The 19,411-nt window shown below is 53.3% G+C and overlaps 2 protein-coding genes across 2 annotated transcripts in view; one reads left to right on the forward strand and one right to left on the reverse strand.

The window, feature by feature from the left end:
- Positions 1-19,411, forward strand: part of ADPRM (ADP-ribose/CDP-alcohol diphosphatase, manganese dependent) — a 101,049-nt gene that overhangs the window by 56,185 nt on the left and 25,453 nt on the right. The gene's annotated exons all lie outside the window — the stretch shown is intronic.
- Positions 10,357-14,503, reverse strand: LOC110255888 (extensin-like). The gene is made up of 2 exons (XM_021066278.1): positions 11,757-14,503; positions 10,357-11,403 (listed from the first exon to the last, which is right to left on the reverse strand). The coding sequence occupies exon 1, from the start codon at positions 14,472-14,474 to the stop codon at positions 13,530-13,532; it is 945 nt and encodes a 314-aa protein (XP_020921937.1). The 5' UTR covers positions 14,475-14,503; the 3' UTR covers positions 10,357-11,403; positions 11,757-13,529.

Raw genomic sequence — 19,411 nt, forward strand, 5'->3', positions numbered from 1 at the left:
TTGAAGTGACTACCCTTTCCTGACTGAATTGCCTTTGCCTCTTTATAAAAAAGTATTTCTTAATGTATTTTTTATTTTTGGATGTATTTTGGACCCCATTCGGTTGTACTGGTCTGATTATCCTTTTGATGTCAGTACATATGGTCTTGATTATCATAGCTTTTAAAACATTTTTTTTTTCTTTTTACAGCTCCACCTGTGGCATATGGAATTCCCAGGCTAGGGGTCGAATCGGACTGAACCTGTGTCCTCACAGACACTCTGTCGGGATCTCAACCCTCTGAGTCACAGTGGGAACTCCTTGATTATCACAGCTCTATAACAAGGCATGAAATCGGGTAATGCTAAGTCTCCTCCATCTCCGTATGAATTATAGATGAATTTGTCAATTAAAAAAAATAGCCTGTTGTCACTCTGATTAGGATTGTTTGAATCTATGTAGGTCCATTTAACTTAACGGTGTTAAATCTTCTGACTCTTGAATATGATCGATGTTTCCATTGACTTGAGTTTCCTTTGATTTCCTCTTAGCGATGTTTTGTAGTTGTCAGTGCAACCTTTCTCACAAGGTTTTTAACCACACATACCATTTCTTTGATAGATATAAGGCTGTTCTGGTATCTATAGTTTCTTGCCCTCAGTACATTTGTCACTGCAGTGTCTTTCAGGGAATTTGTCCATTTTATTTAATTTGTCGAATTTATTGGCATAAAGTTATTTATATTATTCATTTAATATATGTAAATTTTAGCTATGTCATCTTTCTCACTTACAATATTGATAGTTTGTGTTCTTTCACTTTTTCCCTGATCCAGCTGGTAGAGGTTTATAACTTTTATTTATCAAAGAACCAGCTTTTGGTCTCATTAATTTCTTTAAAAAATATTTACTATTTAACTGGTTTTTACTCCATCTTTATTACTTCTTTTCTTCTTGATTTGGGTTTATTTTGCTGGGGTTTTATTCTTATTTTATTCTATCTCTTTTTAAGGGCCACACCCATGGCACATGGAAGTTCCCAGGCTAGGGGTCAAATCGGAGCTGCAGCTGACGGCCTTCACCAGAGCCACAGCAAGGCAGGATCCGAGCCGCGTCTGCAACCTACACCGCAGCTCATGGCAACGCCGGATCCTTAACCCACTGAGCGAGGCCAGGGATGGACCTGCATCCTCATGAATACTGGTTGGATTCATAACCCACTGATCTGCTGGGTTTTTAAGAGATGAGAGTTTAGGCTATTAATTTGAGATCTTCTTTTCTAATAAAGAATTTGAAACTATAAATCCTCTCTAAGCTCTGCTTGAGCTGCATCTCATAAATTTTGTTATGTTGTGTGTCATTTTTACTTAATTCCAAACACTTTCTAATTTTTCCTCTGAATCATAACTATTTACAAGTGTGTTATTTAGTTTCTAAATATTCGAGAGACTTTCTGTCTATCTTTGGGCGGTTGGTTTCTAATTTAATCCTAACGTAGTGAGAGGATATGCTTTATATACTTTGAATCGTTTAAAATTTATTGACACTTGTTTTATGGCCCAGAATATGGTTTGTCTTGGTAAATGTTCTATGTCACCTTGAGAAGACTGTGTTAGGTAGAATGTTCTATAAATGTCAGGTAGGTCAAGTTGGTTGGGAATATTGTTCATGTGTTATATCTACTTGTTGATTTTTCTGTCTGTGTGTTTTATCAATTATTATGTCATGGTGTGGGCATTTGTAACTCTCTCCTCCTGGCCTTTATGCAATTTTTGTCATAATTTTTGATATGTGTAATTACACTGTTATTTCTGTTTAGACAATTATTTTTAAAGAGATGTAGATAATAAGGTAAAAATCTTATGCATTTACCTACAGAGGTACCTCTTTTTGGTATTTTTCATTCTTTGGGTAGATCCATATTTCCATCGGGTGTAATTCTCCTTCTGCCTGTGGGACCGTAGCGTGTGGCTGCTGGTGATGAGTGTCTCAGCTTTTGAATATCTGAAAACATCTTTATTTTGTCTTTGGTTTTCTTCCTTTTTTGGGCATGCCCATGGCAGACAAAAGTTCCTGGGCCAGGGATCAAACCTGAGCCACAGCGGTGACAATGCTGACCCCTGAACCTGCTGAACCATCAGGGAACTCCTTGTCTTTGATTTTAAAAGACATTCTTGCTGGGTATAGAAGTATTGGCTGTCACGTTCTTCTCTTCAGAACTGTAACAGCGTTTTTCCTCAGTACTTTAAAAATGTTGCTACGCTATTTTCTCATTTTCATTGTTTTTGATGAGAAATCTCATTTGTCATCCTTGTCTTTGTTCTTCTGTATGTAACGTATCTTTTTTCTCTGATGTTTTTAAGTTTTTCTCTTTTCCATTTGGCATTAAGCGATTAATTATGATGTGCTTTAACATAGGTTTCTTTTTTCTTTTTTTTTTTTTCAGTTGTATAATGATCATAACAATCTGATTTCACAGGATTTCCATCCCACAGCCCAACATAGGTTTCTTTTTAATGTTTCTTGTGGTTGATATTTCTCCTCATTATGGGTCATATTTTCCTGCTTCTTTGCATGCCTGGTAATCTTTAATTGGATGCCAGGCATTGTGAATATTGAAATGCAGATCCTCCTACCGGTAATACTGAGACCTGGGAAGGAGCCAAGAACCGGCATTTTGGTGCAGTACCCTGGCCACTGATTAAGACCTCCTTGCATTGCTGTCCTGCAGCTGCAGCATGCTCTACAGACCTCACAGAGCTCTGCAGTCATATTGCTTGAGTCCAGTCTGACAAATGCTTGTCACTAACTGTAATCTTGGACAAGTGTCTCAACCTCTCTGGATCACCCATCATAACGACCTTGCAGGGTTATAATATCTAGTCAAGAAGATAAACCATGTAAAGTGCTACCACCTGGTAAACACTCAAGCAGTGCTACCTATTATTGTATGTATTATCTCACCTGATGGTTGCAAGAGCTCATTTTACAGATGAAATTGGAGTCTCCAGGGGAGTTTTAGTGACAAAGTCATTGGCCAGCAAGTTGCAGAATTAAAACTAGAACCCAGGTCTGGTTTCTGGTCCAAGGCTTTCTCTATCTCAACTGAAGGTAGAGAGAGGTGGAGGGTCACCAGCAAGGGGAGCGGGACCCCATGTGATGCAAGCATGAGTGCGTGTGAGTGTGTGTGTTTGCAATAATGAGGGGAAACTTTGCATTACCCTTTGCATGAGGGTCAAACCAGCTATTAACTTTCTACTTGGTGTGGGTTACCATCAAACTGTGGCTTTTGTTTTTGATTTGTCTTTTTAGGGCTGCATTTGCAACATATGGAGGTTCCTGAGCTAGGGGTGGAATCAGAGCTGCAGCTGCCAGCCTACACCACAGCCACAGCAACATGGGATCCTTAACTCACTGAGCGAGGCCAGGGATCAAACCTGTGCCTTCATCCTCATGGATACTAGTGGGGTTCTTAACTTGCTGAGCCATAATAGGAACTCCTGTTTTTGTTTTGTTTTTAATGGCTGCAACTACGCATATGGAAGTTGCCTGGCCAAGGATTGAATCCACATCACAGCTGCTGCAACACTGAATCCTTTTAACCCACTGTGCTGGGCCAGGGATCGAACTTTCGCCTCCATAGAGACCCGAGCCACTGCAGTTGGATTCTTAACCATAGTGGGAACTCCAAACTGGTGTTTTATATTTTTCTTACTCCCCAACTCCACTCCGAATTAAAGCCCCATTGCTGGGGTGCTGTTTGTGGCTCTCTCTTGTGTGACCCTCACCCTGCCTCTGAGGTGCAGGAAATTGGCCGTGTGTAGTCGGGGGTGGGGGTGGGGAGGCTAGGACTCTGGATTTCTGATCTGGTTCCTTTCCTACCTCTCTCACTTCCATCCCCTCCCATCTGCTCCCATCCAGCACATTCAGAAACTCTTCAAGTGTAAAGCTATTTATAACCCAGAGTTGGATCTGTTTGTGGTTAAGGTGAGCAGTAAGCACACAGCCTCAGGCCACTCGACTTGCTTGTTTGGTTCAGGTTTGAAGCGTTTAACTGCCCATTCCAGGCAATCCACCTCTTCAGCGGCTTTTACACTTTAATTGCATCTCCAGACTGTGTCTGAGTTCTCTTTGTAAGATTCCTTGGTTTATGGGGAAACAGGGTTTTTTGTTTTGTTTTGTTTGGGGTTTTTTTGATCTGTTTGGTACCAGTTCTACTAAACCTATTTAAAAAGTTCAGCATAAAAAGCGTGAGTCAAGCAGGCCCAGAGGGACTTGGGATGAAGGACAGTGGAAATACAAGTGTAATCGATTTCCTGCAGAACAGCATTGATTAATGAGTTTGTAATGAATTGAGGCTCTTTCCAGTTTGAGTCACTTGTGTCACAGGGCATGGGCGTGTGAGCTGTAGTGTCCACCCCCAGTGGCAGCTGGTCTGAGTTTGCCCACGTGATTGACCCCTGACGGTTAGCTCCTGTCAGCTGGTAAGTGGGTTTCATTTCAGAACCAGTTTCGGGGGGTTGGTGATGGCACTTGCAGTCCTGCATGAAGGCCACAGCGCCCGGTCTCGCAGTCACAAGAGCCTGGAGTGAGGCCTCCCACTGGCCTTGGAGGCACAGTGGGGGGTGCGGTTCATGTGCCAGGTTGACCATCATCATTTCAGGGTCAGCTTCGCAGTGTCCCCCACACTTCCCCCCATGTGGGTACTGGGTGCCTGCAAATAGGCTGAGTGAAAGGACACATGAACCCAGCCTCACCCAAGCCTTCCTAGCACGGGACCCAGAGCCACCCCCAGTTTGTCCAGACTTTCCCAAAGCCCCTTATATAGGCTTCCTATCCAACAGCACCCAGGGAGATCCCGTTGTAGCTCAGTGGTAGCAAACCCGACTAGGATCCATGAGGATGTGGGTTCGATCCCCGGCCTTGCTCAGTGGGTTAAGGATCTGGCATTGCCAGGAGCGGCAGTGTAGTTCGCAGACGAGGCTCAGATCCCACGTTGCAGTGACTGTGGTGTAGACCAGGGGCTACAGCTCTGATTTGACCCCTAGCCCAGGAACTTCCCTATGCCGTGGGTGTGGCCCTAAAAAGACAAACAAACAAACAAACAAAAACAAACCAGCAACGCTCAGGAGTGTATAGTGCTGGCAGTAATGGTCCCTTTTACAGAAAAGGCAAGGAAAGTTCCCTGATCACGGTCCCTTCTGCCTGGCTCGCCAGGCAGGTGCTCAGGAGAGGGTGGCAGAAAGAGCAGTGGGTCAGAGGTCAGGAGATGTGGGTGCAGGAACAGGCAGTGTGGCTGGGGCTGAGTCACTTGGCACCTGGAGGCCTCAGCTCTCACACGTGGAAACACGGGTGCTCCCTGATCTGCAGCAGGGACTCTGGGATGCGGCCGGGCTTGCCTGGCTGCCTGCGGGTGGACTGGCAGGTGTCCAGGTGCCCCTCGGAGAGAACCGCTTCTGAGGTGAGGGTCCTTCCCGCCTGGGTTGCCTGACCCTCCGGGGTCTGTGTCATTGTGCTGGGGAAGCAAACCCACAGGTAAAACAACGCCAATTGTGTTGCAAGATCTGAGAATGTTTTAAAAATAGTGAACAAGCACAGAGGTACTGTGGGATAAAATGGCAACATTCATGCGGATTTTCATAATAAGTTTTCCAGAAGTTTCTTGTTAGCGGCAGGCTTCTCCCAGCTCCCTCCCTGGCCCGTTCTTCCTCTCCTCTGCCTTGAGATGCCTCGGTTGACAAGTGTCCTGAGCAACAGGAGAAGCAGAGGCAGGGCCTTGGTCTCTGAGGGAAGAAGGTTGGATGAATCACTGGCACTGGCTCCAGCTCCACCCTCCCCTGAATCTGCATTTGAATTGGGGCTCCATAGGAGGAAATTCTTTCTCTAGCGCTTGAAATCCTTGCTAAAATCTCTGTGGCCAGGCAGCTTGGGTGTGAGATTGTCCTGACCCAGGGGAACAGAGGCTTACTCCCCACGAGCCACACCCACCCCCCGTTAGCCTGGCGTCTTGTGGGGGCTCCGCTGCGTTTGATGGTGGAGACTGAAGACCCTCAGAGGTGTTTTCAGGAGGAGGAGGTGTGTCTGGTGTGGAGCTGGGCAGGAGGGGGCAGGGGCAGCAGCCCGTGGCCCGCCTGCGTCTCTGGGTTCTCCGGCCTTGTTCTGGAGTCTTTGAGATGCCCTGTGGGGAAACTCAGAAACGGAGGGAGGGTGGAGTTCCTGGAAGGGGCAAAGTCCTGAGCGGGGCGGTGCGGGGAGGGTGGAAGAGCCTGCCAGCCTTTCGTTCATTGTGGGCCATTTCCTGCCACTCTGTTCACTCCCGCAGTGGAGATCTGGAATCTGTCTTCCCCGGATCCCCAGGGTTCGCGGTGGTTGTAATGGATTGTTGTAAATGTTTCAAAAACTCTAATGGAAACCATAATACATCTGTTTTCTGCTTTTTGCATACCCAGCTACGGATGGGTTTGATTAATAAATCATGGGGAAATGAATTCCTTATTCCTTAACGATTAGTCTCTTTGGAAGACAACGTATTTTCAGACAATATGGGAGATATGGGGGAAATAATAGAGGAGGGTCTTGATGTGGAGTAGGTGGGGAGTGACACAAGAGCAGAGGCTCCTTAGGGTTCCTCCCAGACCCCAGGCCTTTCCAGGTTTGCTGGGCTGTGCCCAGGGAGGTGGTGGAGGGAATAGCGTCACCTGGAGGGCAGCCCCCAAGTACAAGTTCAGCTTCAAAGCTTCTTCTGGTAGAAACTCTTCAGAAACCCCCCAGGGCTCGATGAGCAGGACGGCGGGGCCCTGCCCCCCTCATTTCCAGTCTGAGGTGGGACTCCAGTACCCAGGCGGGCACACTGGGGTGAGGTGGTCCCCTTCTGGAAAGTTCCACCTGAGCTGACCTGCGGTCCTGGATGTACCTTGAGAGTCCCTGCTTCCTGGTTCTGGTCAGAGGCTGGAGGCTGTCTGTGGTCAGGGAGGTGGATGTGGGCTCCAGAAGCTCTGGCCCCAGAGCCCCAGATGGAGGGGGGTGAGGAGGGCCAGTCAGAAAGATGGGGTCAGGGGAGGGCACATGCCAGCGGAGGCTGTGTGCTGGCAGCACCCAACCCTACGTGAGCAGAATCCAGAGGGCCTCCCCCTCCCCAGGGGGGTGGGGCCCGAGGCTGGGAAGTGAAGCTGGTGAAGAGGAGGAAGGCTGCTTAGTCCAGGCAGGGGGCTGATGTGGAAGCCCTGGGCTCAGGGGGGAAGCAGAGGCAGGAAGGAAGGACGTGGTCCTAGAGCCTTGCCCAGCAGGTGCCCGGATGTGGAAGCAGGGTCTAGGCTGTTGCCCTGTAAAATGCAGGGTCTGGATACAGATCCTCTCTTTGCATGCTGACTTGGGGAGTTTGGGGGCACCAGCCCGGCATGGTGAGGCCCTTGCAGAAATGCGGGGGGGGGGGCACCTGTGGGAACCCGTACCTCCCCTTCCCCTCCCTTTCCTGAGAGTTCCCATCTTCAGAGTGCTGAAGGATCTCCCTCCCAGTGGGGCCCCCTTTGGGACCGGAGGGGAGGAGGCCCAGGTGAGTGTGTGGTGAGAGGAGAAGGGAGGGAGGGGGCTGTGGCAGCGGCTACGGCAGGTGCAGCTGCCCCGGGGCCTGCCGCCTTTAGTCCTTGGCCGCTCCCTTCTCACCTGGGGACCCCTGCCACCCCTAGGCTGCTTTGCAGTTTCTCCAGGTCTGGACATTTCTCCCAGATAACTGGGCGAGGAGTAACCTGGCAAGGAGTGATTTGCTGCTGTCCCGGCCGCTCTCCGCCTTGTGTGCCTGCCCCGCCGAGACACATTTGGGAGTCCTGACAGCCCGTTCAGCTCATGCCCAGGTCCAGTCAGCTCTTAGTGCCTCCCAGGTCACTTTTTTGCCAGACATCCTTGGGTCAACCAGGAGCTTGCTGGGTGCATCCAAATGATAACATGTGGACCCCCATATCTCATGCAGGTTTTCCCCAAAACTTGCCTAATCCTTCTTATGGTCCTTCTTCCCTGAGAACAAACAGGTTGTTGTGAGGTGGCGGAAGCGGAGCATACCTGTGTTGAGGGTTTGTTTCGCGGCCACGCTTGTCTGCCTGACTCTCTTTTCTCTTAGGATTAGTCTTTACCCAGAAGGCTCTTTGGTCCTTCATTTCGGAGCTGGCCTCAACCCTGGTGGACTCCACTTCTGATCTGCCTCCTCTACTACCCTGTAATTTCACCGAGAAATACGTTGCATCGGAGGGGCTTTGGGGCTGTGGACAGGGTGGGGGGAGCTGCACAGTGGGGCTGGACCTACCCTTGCCCCTAGATTCCCATCTGTCCTGGCTTTGCGGGTCCTGCGGGTTCTCTCTGGGGGAAGCATGTGGACGAGGTCGTGTGACGCATGGACATGATTATGAGCAGCAGACTTGCAACTAGCTTTATGGGCGACAGGTCCCGAGGTCCTGGAGTCGCTGGGCATCTGGGGAGAGGACCCAAGCTTAGCAGCTCCATGTTTTGACAAGACGCTGTAAGCTGTGTGTTCGGGAGGCTGTGCGTCTCAGAGAGCCTGTGCTGCATCGCATTTGATCCTTGTGACTGTGATGTCACCGTTACTCTCCCCCGTAGGCGAGGGTCACTCAGCTTGTGAATGGGAGTCAACCGAGTCAGGTCACTGAGAAAGAGCAGCTGGCTCTCAAGGCAGCAGGTGGCAGGAGGGGCCGAGGAGCTGGCCGTGGAGAGCAGTAGGAGGATCCCCCTGCCCCGCCTGTTGGGAGAACTTTCTGGGAGGACGAACCCAGATCAGACCTGGCGGGGCTCTGGGGGACCCTGCCTGGTGGAAACGCAGCCACTCCTGTTTCCTCCTCCATCTCCATCCTGCTTGGCTCTGGCGTCTGTGGTGACACAGAGCAGCGTGGAAGCTGCTCAGGACTGCACTCCCCGGCATGTGGCACAGCCAGGCTGAAGAGGGAGGCACGTCGGTTCATGACTCACCTGAGTGTGAGCGTGCCTCACCTGCCCTGGCCGCAGCCCTGCTCGCTCTGCCCGAGGCTCAGGAGAACTCGTCAACAGCTCACGTGGGGACGGAAGGCTGGACCCACAGCCTGGAGCTCTGGGCCGTGGTCCTGGCTCTGCTGCTCTTTAGCTGCTTGAACCTGTAGGCTTCAGGGTCCCCTTCTCTAAAACAACAGAGTTCTTCCAGATCCTCACTCTGCAAAGTGTCTTAAAGACACTATTTTTAATGCAGCAGTGGTGTCCCCTGGGTGCTTGTTAGAAATGCACAGTCCCTGGCCCCTCCCTGGATGACCGAATCAGAATCTGCATTTAATGAGATCCCCAGGTGATCTGCGCAGTTTGTGGAGGGCCACTCTTGCCATCTCTGGGCTCGAGTTTGCCGCTTGTGGCCTCTCGTTCTGTGCCATAGGGGGTCCCTGAGGTCCTGTCCTGTCCTGTCCTGGCGGAAGCTCAGCTGCAGACCTAGCCTCGCCCCGAGGGAACACCCCCACCCTGCACATGCATTGCCTGTGTGCCTTCTTAGTTCGGCTTTTAACCGGGACCCCCAGACAGTCGGAGCTAAATTCTAGGAAGCCCTCCTGTGTGAACCCCCTTTTACTTCCGGGGGTTCATGCAAAGGCTCGAGTTGCATTCACTTCACCGCCGACTTTTAATGGCAGATTTACTCTGCACACATCCTCCTGAGGCATCCGATGCCCGCCCTGCAGAAACACGCCCTCTTATTCGGGAGATGTTTCAGAAGCTGGACCAGGCACTGTACAGAGGAGAGGGTGAAGGAGGAGCTGTAGGCCAGGAGGCCATCCCCAAGGGAGCATGACGCCGTCGGAGGCTGCTCCCGCCCAGCAGCCTCAGCACCTCCCGCCCCTCGAAGATGTGAGCAGATGCTCTGAGCTGAGCGTGATCCTGGCTTCTCAAGATTTGCATATTTTGAACAACAACGTGGCTGCTGTGAAACAAAAGCCAACAATTCCATTTGGTTCCCAGCCAAAGAGGCAGAAACCTGTTCCATTTCTAGAGTGAAAACCTGTGTTGGTCTCCTGAAGAGACCTCCAACGAGGGTCTTCCTAAGGAATGGTTCATCTTCTCGATGCCTCATCTGAAATGTTCTCTCATGATATCCCTCAGGTGCCCGCGTCCAGCCTGCTTCTGAGAAGCCAGGCGGGTGGCTGAGCACAGAGCTTCCAGAAGATTCCTTGCTGTCAGGATAACCTATGTACTGTCTGTATTGACTGGGCTCTGTGTGTTTCCTTCCCAGAGGGGCTGTGCTGAGTGTGGAATTCCAGGATTTGCAAGGAGGCAGGTTGAACAAATGGGAAGAAAATTCCCTCTTGCTGGCTGTTTGGGAGTTGCCATGAAACCATGAAGACTCAGAAGGCGGTTACGTCATGTTAAAACAAAAGGCCCATTGACGTTTTAATTTAGGTAGCTACGTCAAACCATAAAAGATCTAAGGCAGCTTCTAAGGAACACGTCCCCATTTATGGTGAGACATAAATAAACAGTATAAAATTAGGGCAGAGAAATATAAATTCGAGGGGCAGCTCAAGCACAGGTGACTGGCATGAGCCCGTCTGATGAACCGTGAAGGTGGACCCTCCTAGTTGCTGTATTTGGGTTGCATTTGACTAGAGGCAATTGAATTAAGACAACAATAGAGTCCTGCTCTTAGGATCAAGAAATGGGTGAGTGACACAGGGACAGCGTGGCAGAATCGAGCTTGCTGGTCCGAAACCTGCCCGGAGGGTTTCATGTGACTTAAAGCTCGGTGTGAGCCCCCACGTGGCCTGGCTATCACGGGGCGGGCAGCACAGGTGGTGCCCAGTGTCCAGCACCGAGGAGGGGCCTCCCGCGCTCAGCCATGGCTCTGCACTTGGCCTCTGGAGCCAGCATGTTGAAATGCGCCGCCGCGTGCCGTCGGGCCGGTACCGAGAGATGGATGAGGGATGCGGATGCATGCAGCTCCCACGGCTCCGGGGCTCACGGTCCATCCAGAGCCGAGGGGTGGAAGGGGCTGCGATTCCGAGTGATACCTGCTCACAGGAGGCCCCCTTGGACTTTTGTACTTGGTCTCAGTAGTTCTGTGAGGAAAATTGACAAGAGGAACAGTGGAGGCCAGGACTTCTCGTTCGTTCGGTGTCCAAGCCCACAGTAGAGCTGTTGCCATAAAAGCCCCACTGCGTGAAAGTTCGGGGCTTCCCAGACCCTCCCAAACAGCTGGGGTGCCAGCAGTGGTGTCAGGGGCCCAGATCTGGAGTGCCAGTCTTTTGACGGAGCGTGCAAGACGCCTGGCGCTTGTGGCCATTCCTGGGCATCCTAGTGGGGCTTTGGGAGCCTGTGTCTTATGGCCTCTGGTTCCTCCTGGGTCTACGGGAAGTGCTGCAAAGACAGGGCATTGGTCTGCTTTGATGCTTCTCCAGCAGAAGGACCTGGCTGAACAAATGAAGAAGAAATGGATCAGCTCAAGATTCGAATACATCAGCTCAAGCCTGGATGGGGTGAAACAGGCATGGTTCTTGGAGTCCACTGGACTCAGGTCTGAATTCTGGTGCTGCTCTGAGAGAGCACAGGTACAGTGGGCTAGTCCCGAAACTACCCTGAGACTCAGTTTTCTCACCTGTAAAATGGGGATCTGAACCCCTAACGCACAGAGTTGTAAGCATAGAATAAGTTCATAAAAATAGGTGATTGGCCCTATAAATACTGAGACTCTCATCAAATCTCTATCCCCCACCCCGGCCCTCGTGGGCAAAGCTAATCTCTCTGGGCTCTGGACTCCCGCCCACCTCCGTCCTGGGCACAGCCAGACAGGCTCCTCCATTTGTAACCTCCGCTTCCTCTTTTCTCCTCTGCTGGCTTCCTTTCCTCCACCTGCCGTCCTGCTCCATTTTCTGCAGCCCCTCCTCTGAAGAAGGCACCCTTCAGACCAGCTGGGCCATCTGGCTCCGGCCCACCCTAAAACTTGATTTGTAGGAGTTCCCTGGTGGCTCAGTGGGTTAAGGATCCAGCGTTGTCACTGCTGTGGTGTGGGTTCCATCCCTGGCCCTGGAACTTCTGTGTCCTGTGGGTGTGGCCAAAAACAAACTTGATTTATAAAAAGAAGAGAGGGGCCAGGTTTGGCCCATGGGCCGTAGTCTGCCAGCCCCTGGTCTAGTGGGAAGGGTCTGAAGGATAGGGCAGGTACCCCGGTTTCCCCTTCCGGCTCCATCACTCACTGGTTCCGTTAGGCTAGGCCAGCCACTGAGCCTCTCTGCTCCTCAACATCCTTATCTGAAAAGGGGACATTTTTTGGCATTTTATTTATTTAATTTATTTTTTAACTGATTTTTATTTTATATTGGAGTGTAGTTGTTTTACAGTGTTGTGTTAGTTTCAGGTATACAGCAAAGTGATTCAGTTATACACACAGCTATTCTTTTCCAGATTCTTTTCCATGTGGGTTATTACACAGTATCGAGTCGAGCTGCCTGTGCTGGACAGTCGGAAAGGGGAATTGCAATAATAACGCTCTCCTCACAGCGATGCTAGGGTGATGCGGGCGCCTCCTTCCAGGGGTTTTCCCATCCTTCCTCTTCCTCCCATTTTCTCCGTCTTCCCTCCACCTTCCCGGCCTCTACAATCCCGTCCTCGGTCCTGGCCCCAGCTCCTCCATCTCCATGTCTGATGCCCCTTCTGAGTTTAAAGCCTGCACACTCATCGCCAGTTGGGTAGTTCTGCTCCTTGGTACTGTTGGCACCCTCCGTCTGCACGTACAAAGATGCCTCGTTTTAAGCCCATCCTTGCCTCCTGACCACTTCTTTCTATGTGGCAGTGTTTTCCGGAGCCTTTGACACCCCCCACCGCGGAGGGAGCCGGGGACGTTTGCCGGCCCATCTGTCATCTGCCACGCTGTCTCTGTCCCTCTGCCTCCTCCCTGTGGCCATCATTTCAGTCCTACCACCTGCACGTAAATGGTCCCCTGTCTCTGTGCCTCTTCTCCCCAGCCCACCCTGCGCGTGACACCAGGTTCCTATTCCTCGAGCAGAGCCCAGCCGTGTGGCGATCCAGTCCCCAAAGCCGCCGAAGGCCCTCCTTACTTCCCAAGTGGGGGAGTCCTCACCTGGCTTCCCCCCTCCTCCAAGTTCAGCCGCGGGCGCCCACAGCCCGGTCTCAGGCGTCGGCTCCCCCTTTCAGGGCCACTCTTTCATCCTTCCCTTTCTGCGGTCCTTCCCTCTGGCACTTCCCCAGTGCCGGCTCTGCCTGTCTGGTTCTCACCTGTTGCTCAGGACCCAGGCCAGACATCAAGCCACACACCAGCCCTGCCTTGCCAGCCGGGAGGACCTCTTCCTCGTCGGGGCCTTCAGAGCCCCGGGCTGGACCGCACTTCTCTCACGGAAAGCATCTCGCATCTTCCGTGCACTTCTGTGCTCTGCCTCTGGATGGAAAATTCTCCAGGTATAGAGAAACCCTTGCTCCCCCCACTGCTGCTCCAGCAGGTGCGCTGAGCCGACCTGGCGCCCCACGGCCCCTGCGTGATAGAGGGGAGGGGCTGCGTGTTGGAAAAGTTACCTTTCCCGGGCTCAGGCCTGTGCACCTTCCATGCCTTTGGCTCTGGTCGCGGGAGCAGGAGTGGGTGTGTTCGCTTCTCTGGGTGTGTGTTTCTCGTACGTGCCTGGTAGGTGTGAGGGCGTGTGTGTGAGAACAGGGTGGATGGAGGGTGGAGGCCATGTGAGTGTGAGGTCTTTAGGTGTGTGTTGGGGTGTGTGTGTGAACACGTGTGCAGTGGGGGAGGACGTCGGGGGCGGGGGCTCTCGAGGTGTGTGGAAGGTGTAGGTGAGAGGATTGTGGGTTTGTGTGGGGTGTGGGGAGAGTGAACCTGGGATAGACTGTGCGTGTGTTGGGTGTGGGTGTGCGGGGACCGTGGGAGAGGTGTGTGTGGGGGGGGGTGGGTTCATGAGGGATGTGTGAGGGGTGCGTCCTGGGGGGACGTGTGTGGTGGGAGGGGTGCAGGTGTGTGTGTGTATGGTGTGTGCGTGCGTGTGTGTTTGTGGGGGCAGTGCCGTGTCACACCCTTTTGTGAAAGGACAAGAGTCCTCTCCCGCCCTTGCCTGGACTTTATCTACCAGAAAGGCCCAGCCAGTAGAGCGGGGAGCAAACAAAGCTTCGGAAAATACCGGGACCGCGCGATAAAATTGCTTGGTACACAGTTGAGGGATAAAAATGAGCCAGTCATCCCGAAACTCCTGGTGGGCCTTGGAGGTGTCATGACCAGGTGGCCCTGCCCTGGGTGACTCCTGCTTGAGATGTGACCTGCTTATCTCAGGGTGGGTTGTGGGGGGCAGCGGTGGGGGGGGGGTCCCAGGAAACGCATCCGGCTGAGACTTTGGAGGACGAGCTGGGAAGGGCAAGCCGGGCTCTGGATTCAGGCAGCCGGGCTCTTCCTTTTGCCGTGCTCTGCGAGTCAGGGAACTGGCAGAGCCAGTTACAAACTGCCCGTGAATCAGGAACGTGGTCGGAGGTGACATCCAGGCCGAAGGTCATGGAAAGTAAGGTGGTTGAGTCCAGGCAGTTTCAGAAATATCTTTTTGCATCGCAACTTCACCTGAAGGCTTACGTGAAAGTTCAGCATGAGCTTTTGTCCTACAAACCCAGCGGCTCTGGGTGGGGGTGGGGGAGGCTGCTGGCATCCTGCCGGCTCCCTCCCTCTCCCAACCCCAGCCCCCCAGCAGCCTTTGCAAAGAACAGTTTGAAACCTCTCCTGGGGACTGAACCTCCTCCTCTACAGGGGAGTAAAGAGACTTGCCTGAGGTCATCCAAGAAGTGGTGGGCAGCCCCTGTATGTGACCTGTCGCTCTGGGCCAGCCCCAGACATTGCCAGGGATGCAGTGGCTGCATGAAGCGGACTTTAGGGCCTTGAAGAACTTGGAGTTTGGGGACTGAACAGGTGAAGAAGATATTTGTGTGACTGTTTTCCGTGGAGACCACAGTGGCCCCGCAGCTTTGGCTGCCCCTCTGAGGCTAGACGGAAGCCTGGCCCTCACTCTATACCCGCTGAAAGTCTTCATGCCACAGGCTGCTTCCAGAACTGGGGGTCATGCTTCAGGGATGTCTGTCTTGGAGGAAGACCCTACCCCTGTCACGGGCCAGCTCCGGCCTCATGGCAGAGATTTACTGGCGTGCTGGTGTTTTATGAATGGTCTCATAGAGGGCTGAACACCTGCTAATCTCTGCCACTCGCTTCTGAGTTGGGGCTGTTATGAGCAGCATCTCTGAAGCAGAGGCTATTATTAGCACCCTCTCATTTCACACATTTGGAAACTAGGGTGTGGAGACATTGCTAGCCCCAGAGCTAGTGCCTAACCAGCCTCAGGTCACGGAGCTAGAGGAACAAAACTGGCTTCAAACCAGACAGTCCTGGTCTTGGCCCGTGCTCTTCACCCCCTGGGCTCTTGAACTACGTTCCGTTCCACTCGGGAGGATGTGCAGGACAAGGAGGCTGAACTGGGGGCCCCTTGTTGTTTAGGCAGGTGGCTTAGCGCCCCAAATGGACCCAAACCGTCGTCATTATCATCATCGTCGTCATCTGTGCCTTGGCCAGGGTGGCTTTTTGGAAACGGTTATGTCACGTCCCCACCCCTGCTGCATCTCTTCAGTGACTTCTTATTGTTCTTAAAATAATGACTAAAATCCTTAAAAGGTTTCTTAGGCTGCGTCTGGTCTGTCCTCCCTGTAAGGCAGGGCCCTCTCCTGTCCTTGCCCTCTGCCCGTCAGTCCCCCCGCTGTCTTTTATTTCCTGCTGCCCCAGGACCTTTGCTCAAGCCCCTGCCTCTCCTGGGAGGGCTCCACGTTCTGTCGAAGCTTCCCAAGGCACAATGTTCCCTTTCTGCTTAGTCCTCGCCTGACTGTTATCAGACGTTATTATCAGGCAATTACTTGGTTCACATCTGTCTCTCACCTGACAGGAGCCCCCAGGGGAGATCCCGCATGTGTCCTACTCTGCACGGTGTCCCCAGTGCCTTGCACAGTGCTGGATGCAGCCTCATAAGGAGCCAATGAATTTGGGGTCCCTTCTTTTATTTTTTTGGTTGAGCCCATGGTAGGTGGAAGTTCCCCGGGCCAGGGATCAAACCCTTGCCACTTCGGTGACAGCACCAGATCCTTAACCCACTGTGCCACAAGGGAACTCCAGGGCCCCTTCTTGCTTTGAAGTTTCCTGAAGCAAAGTATAAGCTGGCCCCCGCCTCCTAAGACACAGCAGGCTACTACCCCCGGTTGGAATTCTGGGTCCGTTTGCTCCCCTCTATTGTACGTTCCTAATACTTGGCACGTGTAAGAACCACATTGTGTGCAAAGAGCCTTTTTCCTGCCTTACCTCTTTGTGACCATCGCAACAACAAGGGCAGGTCATGTGCCCATTTTACAGATAGGAGTCCTGAGGCTCAAGGCATGATGCACCCTGTGCAGTGTCACCAGCGCACAAGTGGTGCAGGACCAGGTGCTCAGATTTCTCATCTCTTGCCCTTCACTTGCCAGAGACGAACTCGGCCTCCCCTGCTGAAACCTCTTCAAATCGCTGCTCCGACCCTCACTTCCAAGGGACGAATCCCCCAGAAAGGCCGAGGGTGGTTATTTCTTTCCTCTTTCCCACTCGGCAGCGACCTTTGCTCTCACCCGCAGCTCTCTAAAGGGAGTGCCCGGCTGCGCCTGAGTGCAGGTCCCTGCCCAGCTGGGAGGAGGGGACGATGACCAAACCTGCCAGGACTCCAACTGCGGTCCCCTGGGGGGAGCCGGCCATCTCTAATCCAGGGTCGTGGGGGCCAGACCAGCTCTACCCTTCAGGGTTCCACGTCCACGTGAAAAATCTTAGAGTTACCTGCCCCTGTGGAAACACACAGTCACGACTGCTGGCCCAGTTGGGACGAAATGGTCAGCCATGTTCTCGACTTCCTGCCCCCAGGCGGGCCCGGGGCTGCTGGCTGTGTGGGGGCGCGAGTGAGGAGGCTGGGGTTGGGGGTGCCGCCGAGAGAGGAGGCAGGTGCTCTGAGAGGGGATGTGGAGGCAGGTCCCGACCCCCTCCGGTGTGTCCCATCCCGGCAGGTGCAGGGAGGAAGCAAACCAGAAGGGCCCTTCTGGGTGGTTCTGCTCAGTTTCCTCCTGCAGCCGCCAGCATGCAAGGCCAGGGCATGAGCAGCCGTCAGGGAACTTTCCGCCCTCTTCTAGGGCTAAAGGCTTTTCTCCCCAGCAAGGATTCCCCCCAAAAGAGAACCAAGACGGGCTCCTTTCTCCAGGCTCTAAGCTGAAGGGGTAACTTCCTGTTCTGTATGGCGGGACCGTCCGTGGTGGCTCAGAAGTAACAGGGTCTGTGGAAGACCCTCTTTTCAGCTTCCACGAGGAAGAGGGACCCTGGCCGGAGCCCAGGGGCACAGGCGCCCCAGCTGGGGAGCCGTGTTCGGGCTGCTTGCCCGTGTAGCCCCAGACGGTCCCGGCCTGTCCCTGCTCGTCCCAGCCTCCTGGCCACCCCTCCAGTCAGGACTCATGTGCACTCACCTGGTCCCCGGCGGGGCGTTTTGGGCAGGAGCAGCGGCGTGCCCCGGCTCCTCTGCCGGCCCAGGAAGCCTGCGTCCCTCCTCCTCTGCCCACAGCGAACTACAAGTCCAGTTTCTCAAGCGGCACCTCGATGTTGAGGGAATACCAGGTGACCCAGAAGAGAAGGCTGAAGGCCAGGATCAGGGACCCCGTATAGACCAAGAAGTCCCAGTAGTCGAGAGGGGCGAGGATGCCCAGGAGCAAAAGGACCAGGCCCACGGCGTCGAACAGAAGGGCCACGCCGAGGAGGAGGGCGCAGCGCCCGAGGTGGCATCTTCCCCAAGGCCTCCCCAGGAGCATCGCCGGGAGGCAGGAGCGGGAGGGGCCCAGCTGCTCTCCTGGGGCTGATTTGCATGGGCAGGTGGCAGTGCTGGCAGGAGGCTGCCTCCTCTCCCCGCTGGGTGTGAGCAAATGAGTGAGCCGGCGTCTGGAGCCACACGGAAGTACACGTGGGTCTCCTTTATGAGCGCGGCAGCCAGTGAGACAGGATGTTTCTTACCTGTTTCACAGCTCAGGAATGATCCTGACCAAAGCAACATGACATCACTGCCGGTGGGACAGGTTGTCGCTGGGTCAGGCGAGTGACATGACTGGGGAGGAGTCAGGGTGGCCTTGGTGGATTTGTAATGTCAGGGGCCCGGGGACCTGGGGGTCTGGAGGAGGGGCTGTCCTGCCCTGTTCTGCCTCTCAGGTCCTGGGCAGGGCCTCCTGGACCCCTGAGATGTGTGTTGGGGTGGGGCCCAGGCGTGGGCCTCCGGAACTGGGGGGCTATCAATTTCTACATCTGGGGCTCATCGGCATCCTCCTCCTGTTACCGTGCCACCTGGCTTCGCCCACATCTTGCGTGTTTCAGCCCTAAAATCCATAACATATAAATTCTCCCCCTCCCCGATGCTTTTTTCCCGAAAGTTTCTCACTCATCCTGCTTATTTCACAGGTAGGGCACTGACTTCGAACCCCCTGTATGTTCTCGCCTGCAGGGAGAAGGAGAGGTGATGCCTCCCAGTTGTGTGGGAAAGGAGGCCCAGGGAGGCCGCGTGCCCTGCTCAGGGCCCCGCAGCGAGTGGGAACAGAGGGCCGCTGGCTGCGTGTTTTTCTCAGTTGCCTTGGAAGTGGTCGGGAGCTGAGACCACACTGATTCACACTTAACCCCTCGGGATTGTGTGCAATGTCCCGAGTCCGAAGGCGAATGGGGTGAGAGTCAGTCTGGAAAGCACAGCCAGGGAACCAGGTAAACACTTCTTGACTTTTGCTCGAGTTGCCTTCAGGCCCAGCCTACCCAGCCAGAGGCCCCTTCCCTCCCTGTTGTTCCCCCTCTGTCCTTCTCTTTCATCGCTGCCCTTTTCCAAAGGCTGCCTTTATCCTGAAGGACTGTCCTGAGACTCATAGTACCAAGTCTGGGTCCTGGGGGCCTCAGAGCGGAAGAACCTGCAAGACATACAGACTCTTCCTGCTGCTGATACCTACCACTCCTTACAGCACAGTTTCAAAATAATCTATTGATGCTGACCTTCTGCTGTATCTTTTACGTAAAACTTCCTGTCCCCACCAGGGAGATTAGGGCAGAGGGGGTCCTGGGGCCGCCGTGACAGAGACCCCAAACTGGGTGGCTTGAACAATGGAGATTGATGTCCGCCAGTGCTGGAGGCCACGAGTCTGAGATGCAGGTGTTGGCGGGACTGGGGTAGGGGGTGGGTTCTTTCTGAGGCTTGTGAGCGAGACTCTGTTCCAGGCTACTCTCTGCGCTTCTAGTGGTTTCCTGGCCACCGCTGTCATTCTTTAGCTTGCAGGTGCATTGCCTTTGTGTTCAAGCATCATTCTCCTTGTGTGCGGTCGCTGTGATAAAAGGACACCCACTGTATTGGCTTAGGGACCT

Source organism: Sus scrofa, chromosome 12 (assembly GCF_000003025.6).
Source record: "Sus scrofa isolate TJ Tabasco breed Duroc chromosome 12, Sscrofa11.1, whole genome shotgun sequence".
NCBI classification, from domain to species: domain Eukaryota; kingdom Metazoa; phylum Chordata; class Mammalia; order Artiodactyla; family Suidae; genus Sus; species Sus scrofa.

What these genes read in the sequence shown, in the direction of transcription:
- LOC110255888 (XM_021066278.1), bottom strand. Translation starts at nt 14,474, where the DNA reads ATGTCACCTCCGACCACGTTCCTGATTCACGGGCAGTTTGTAACTGGC.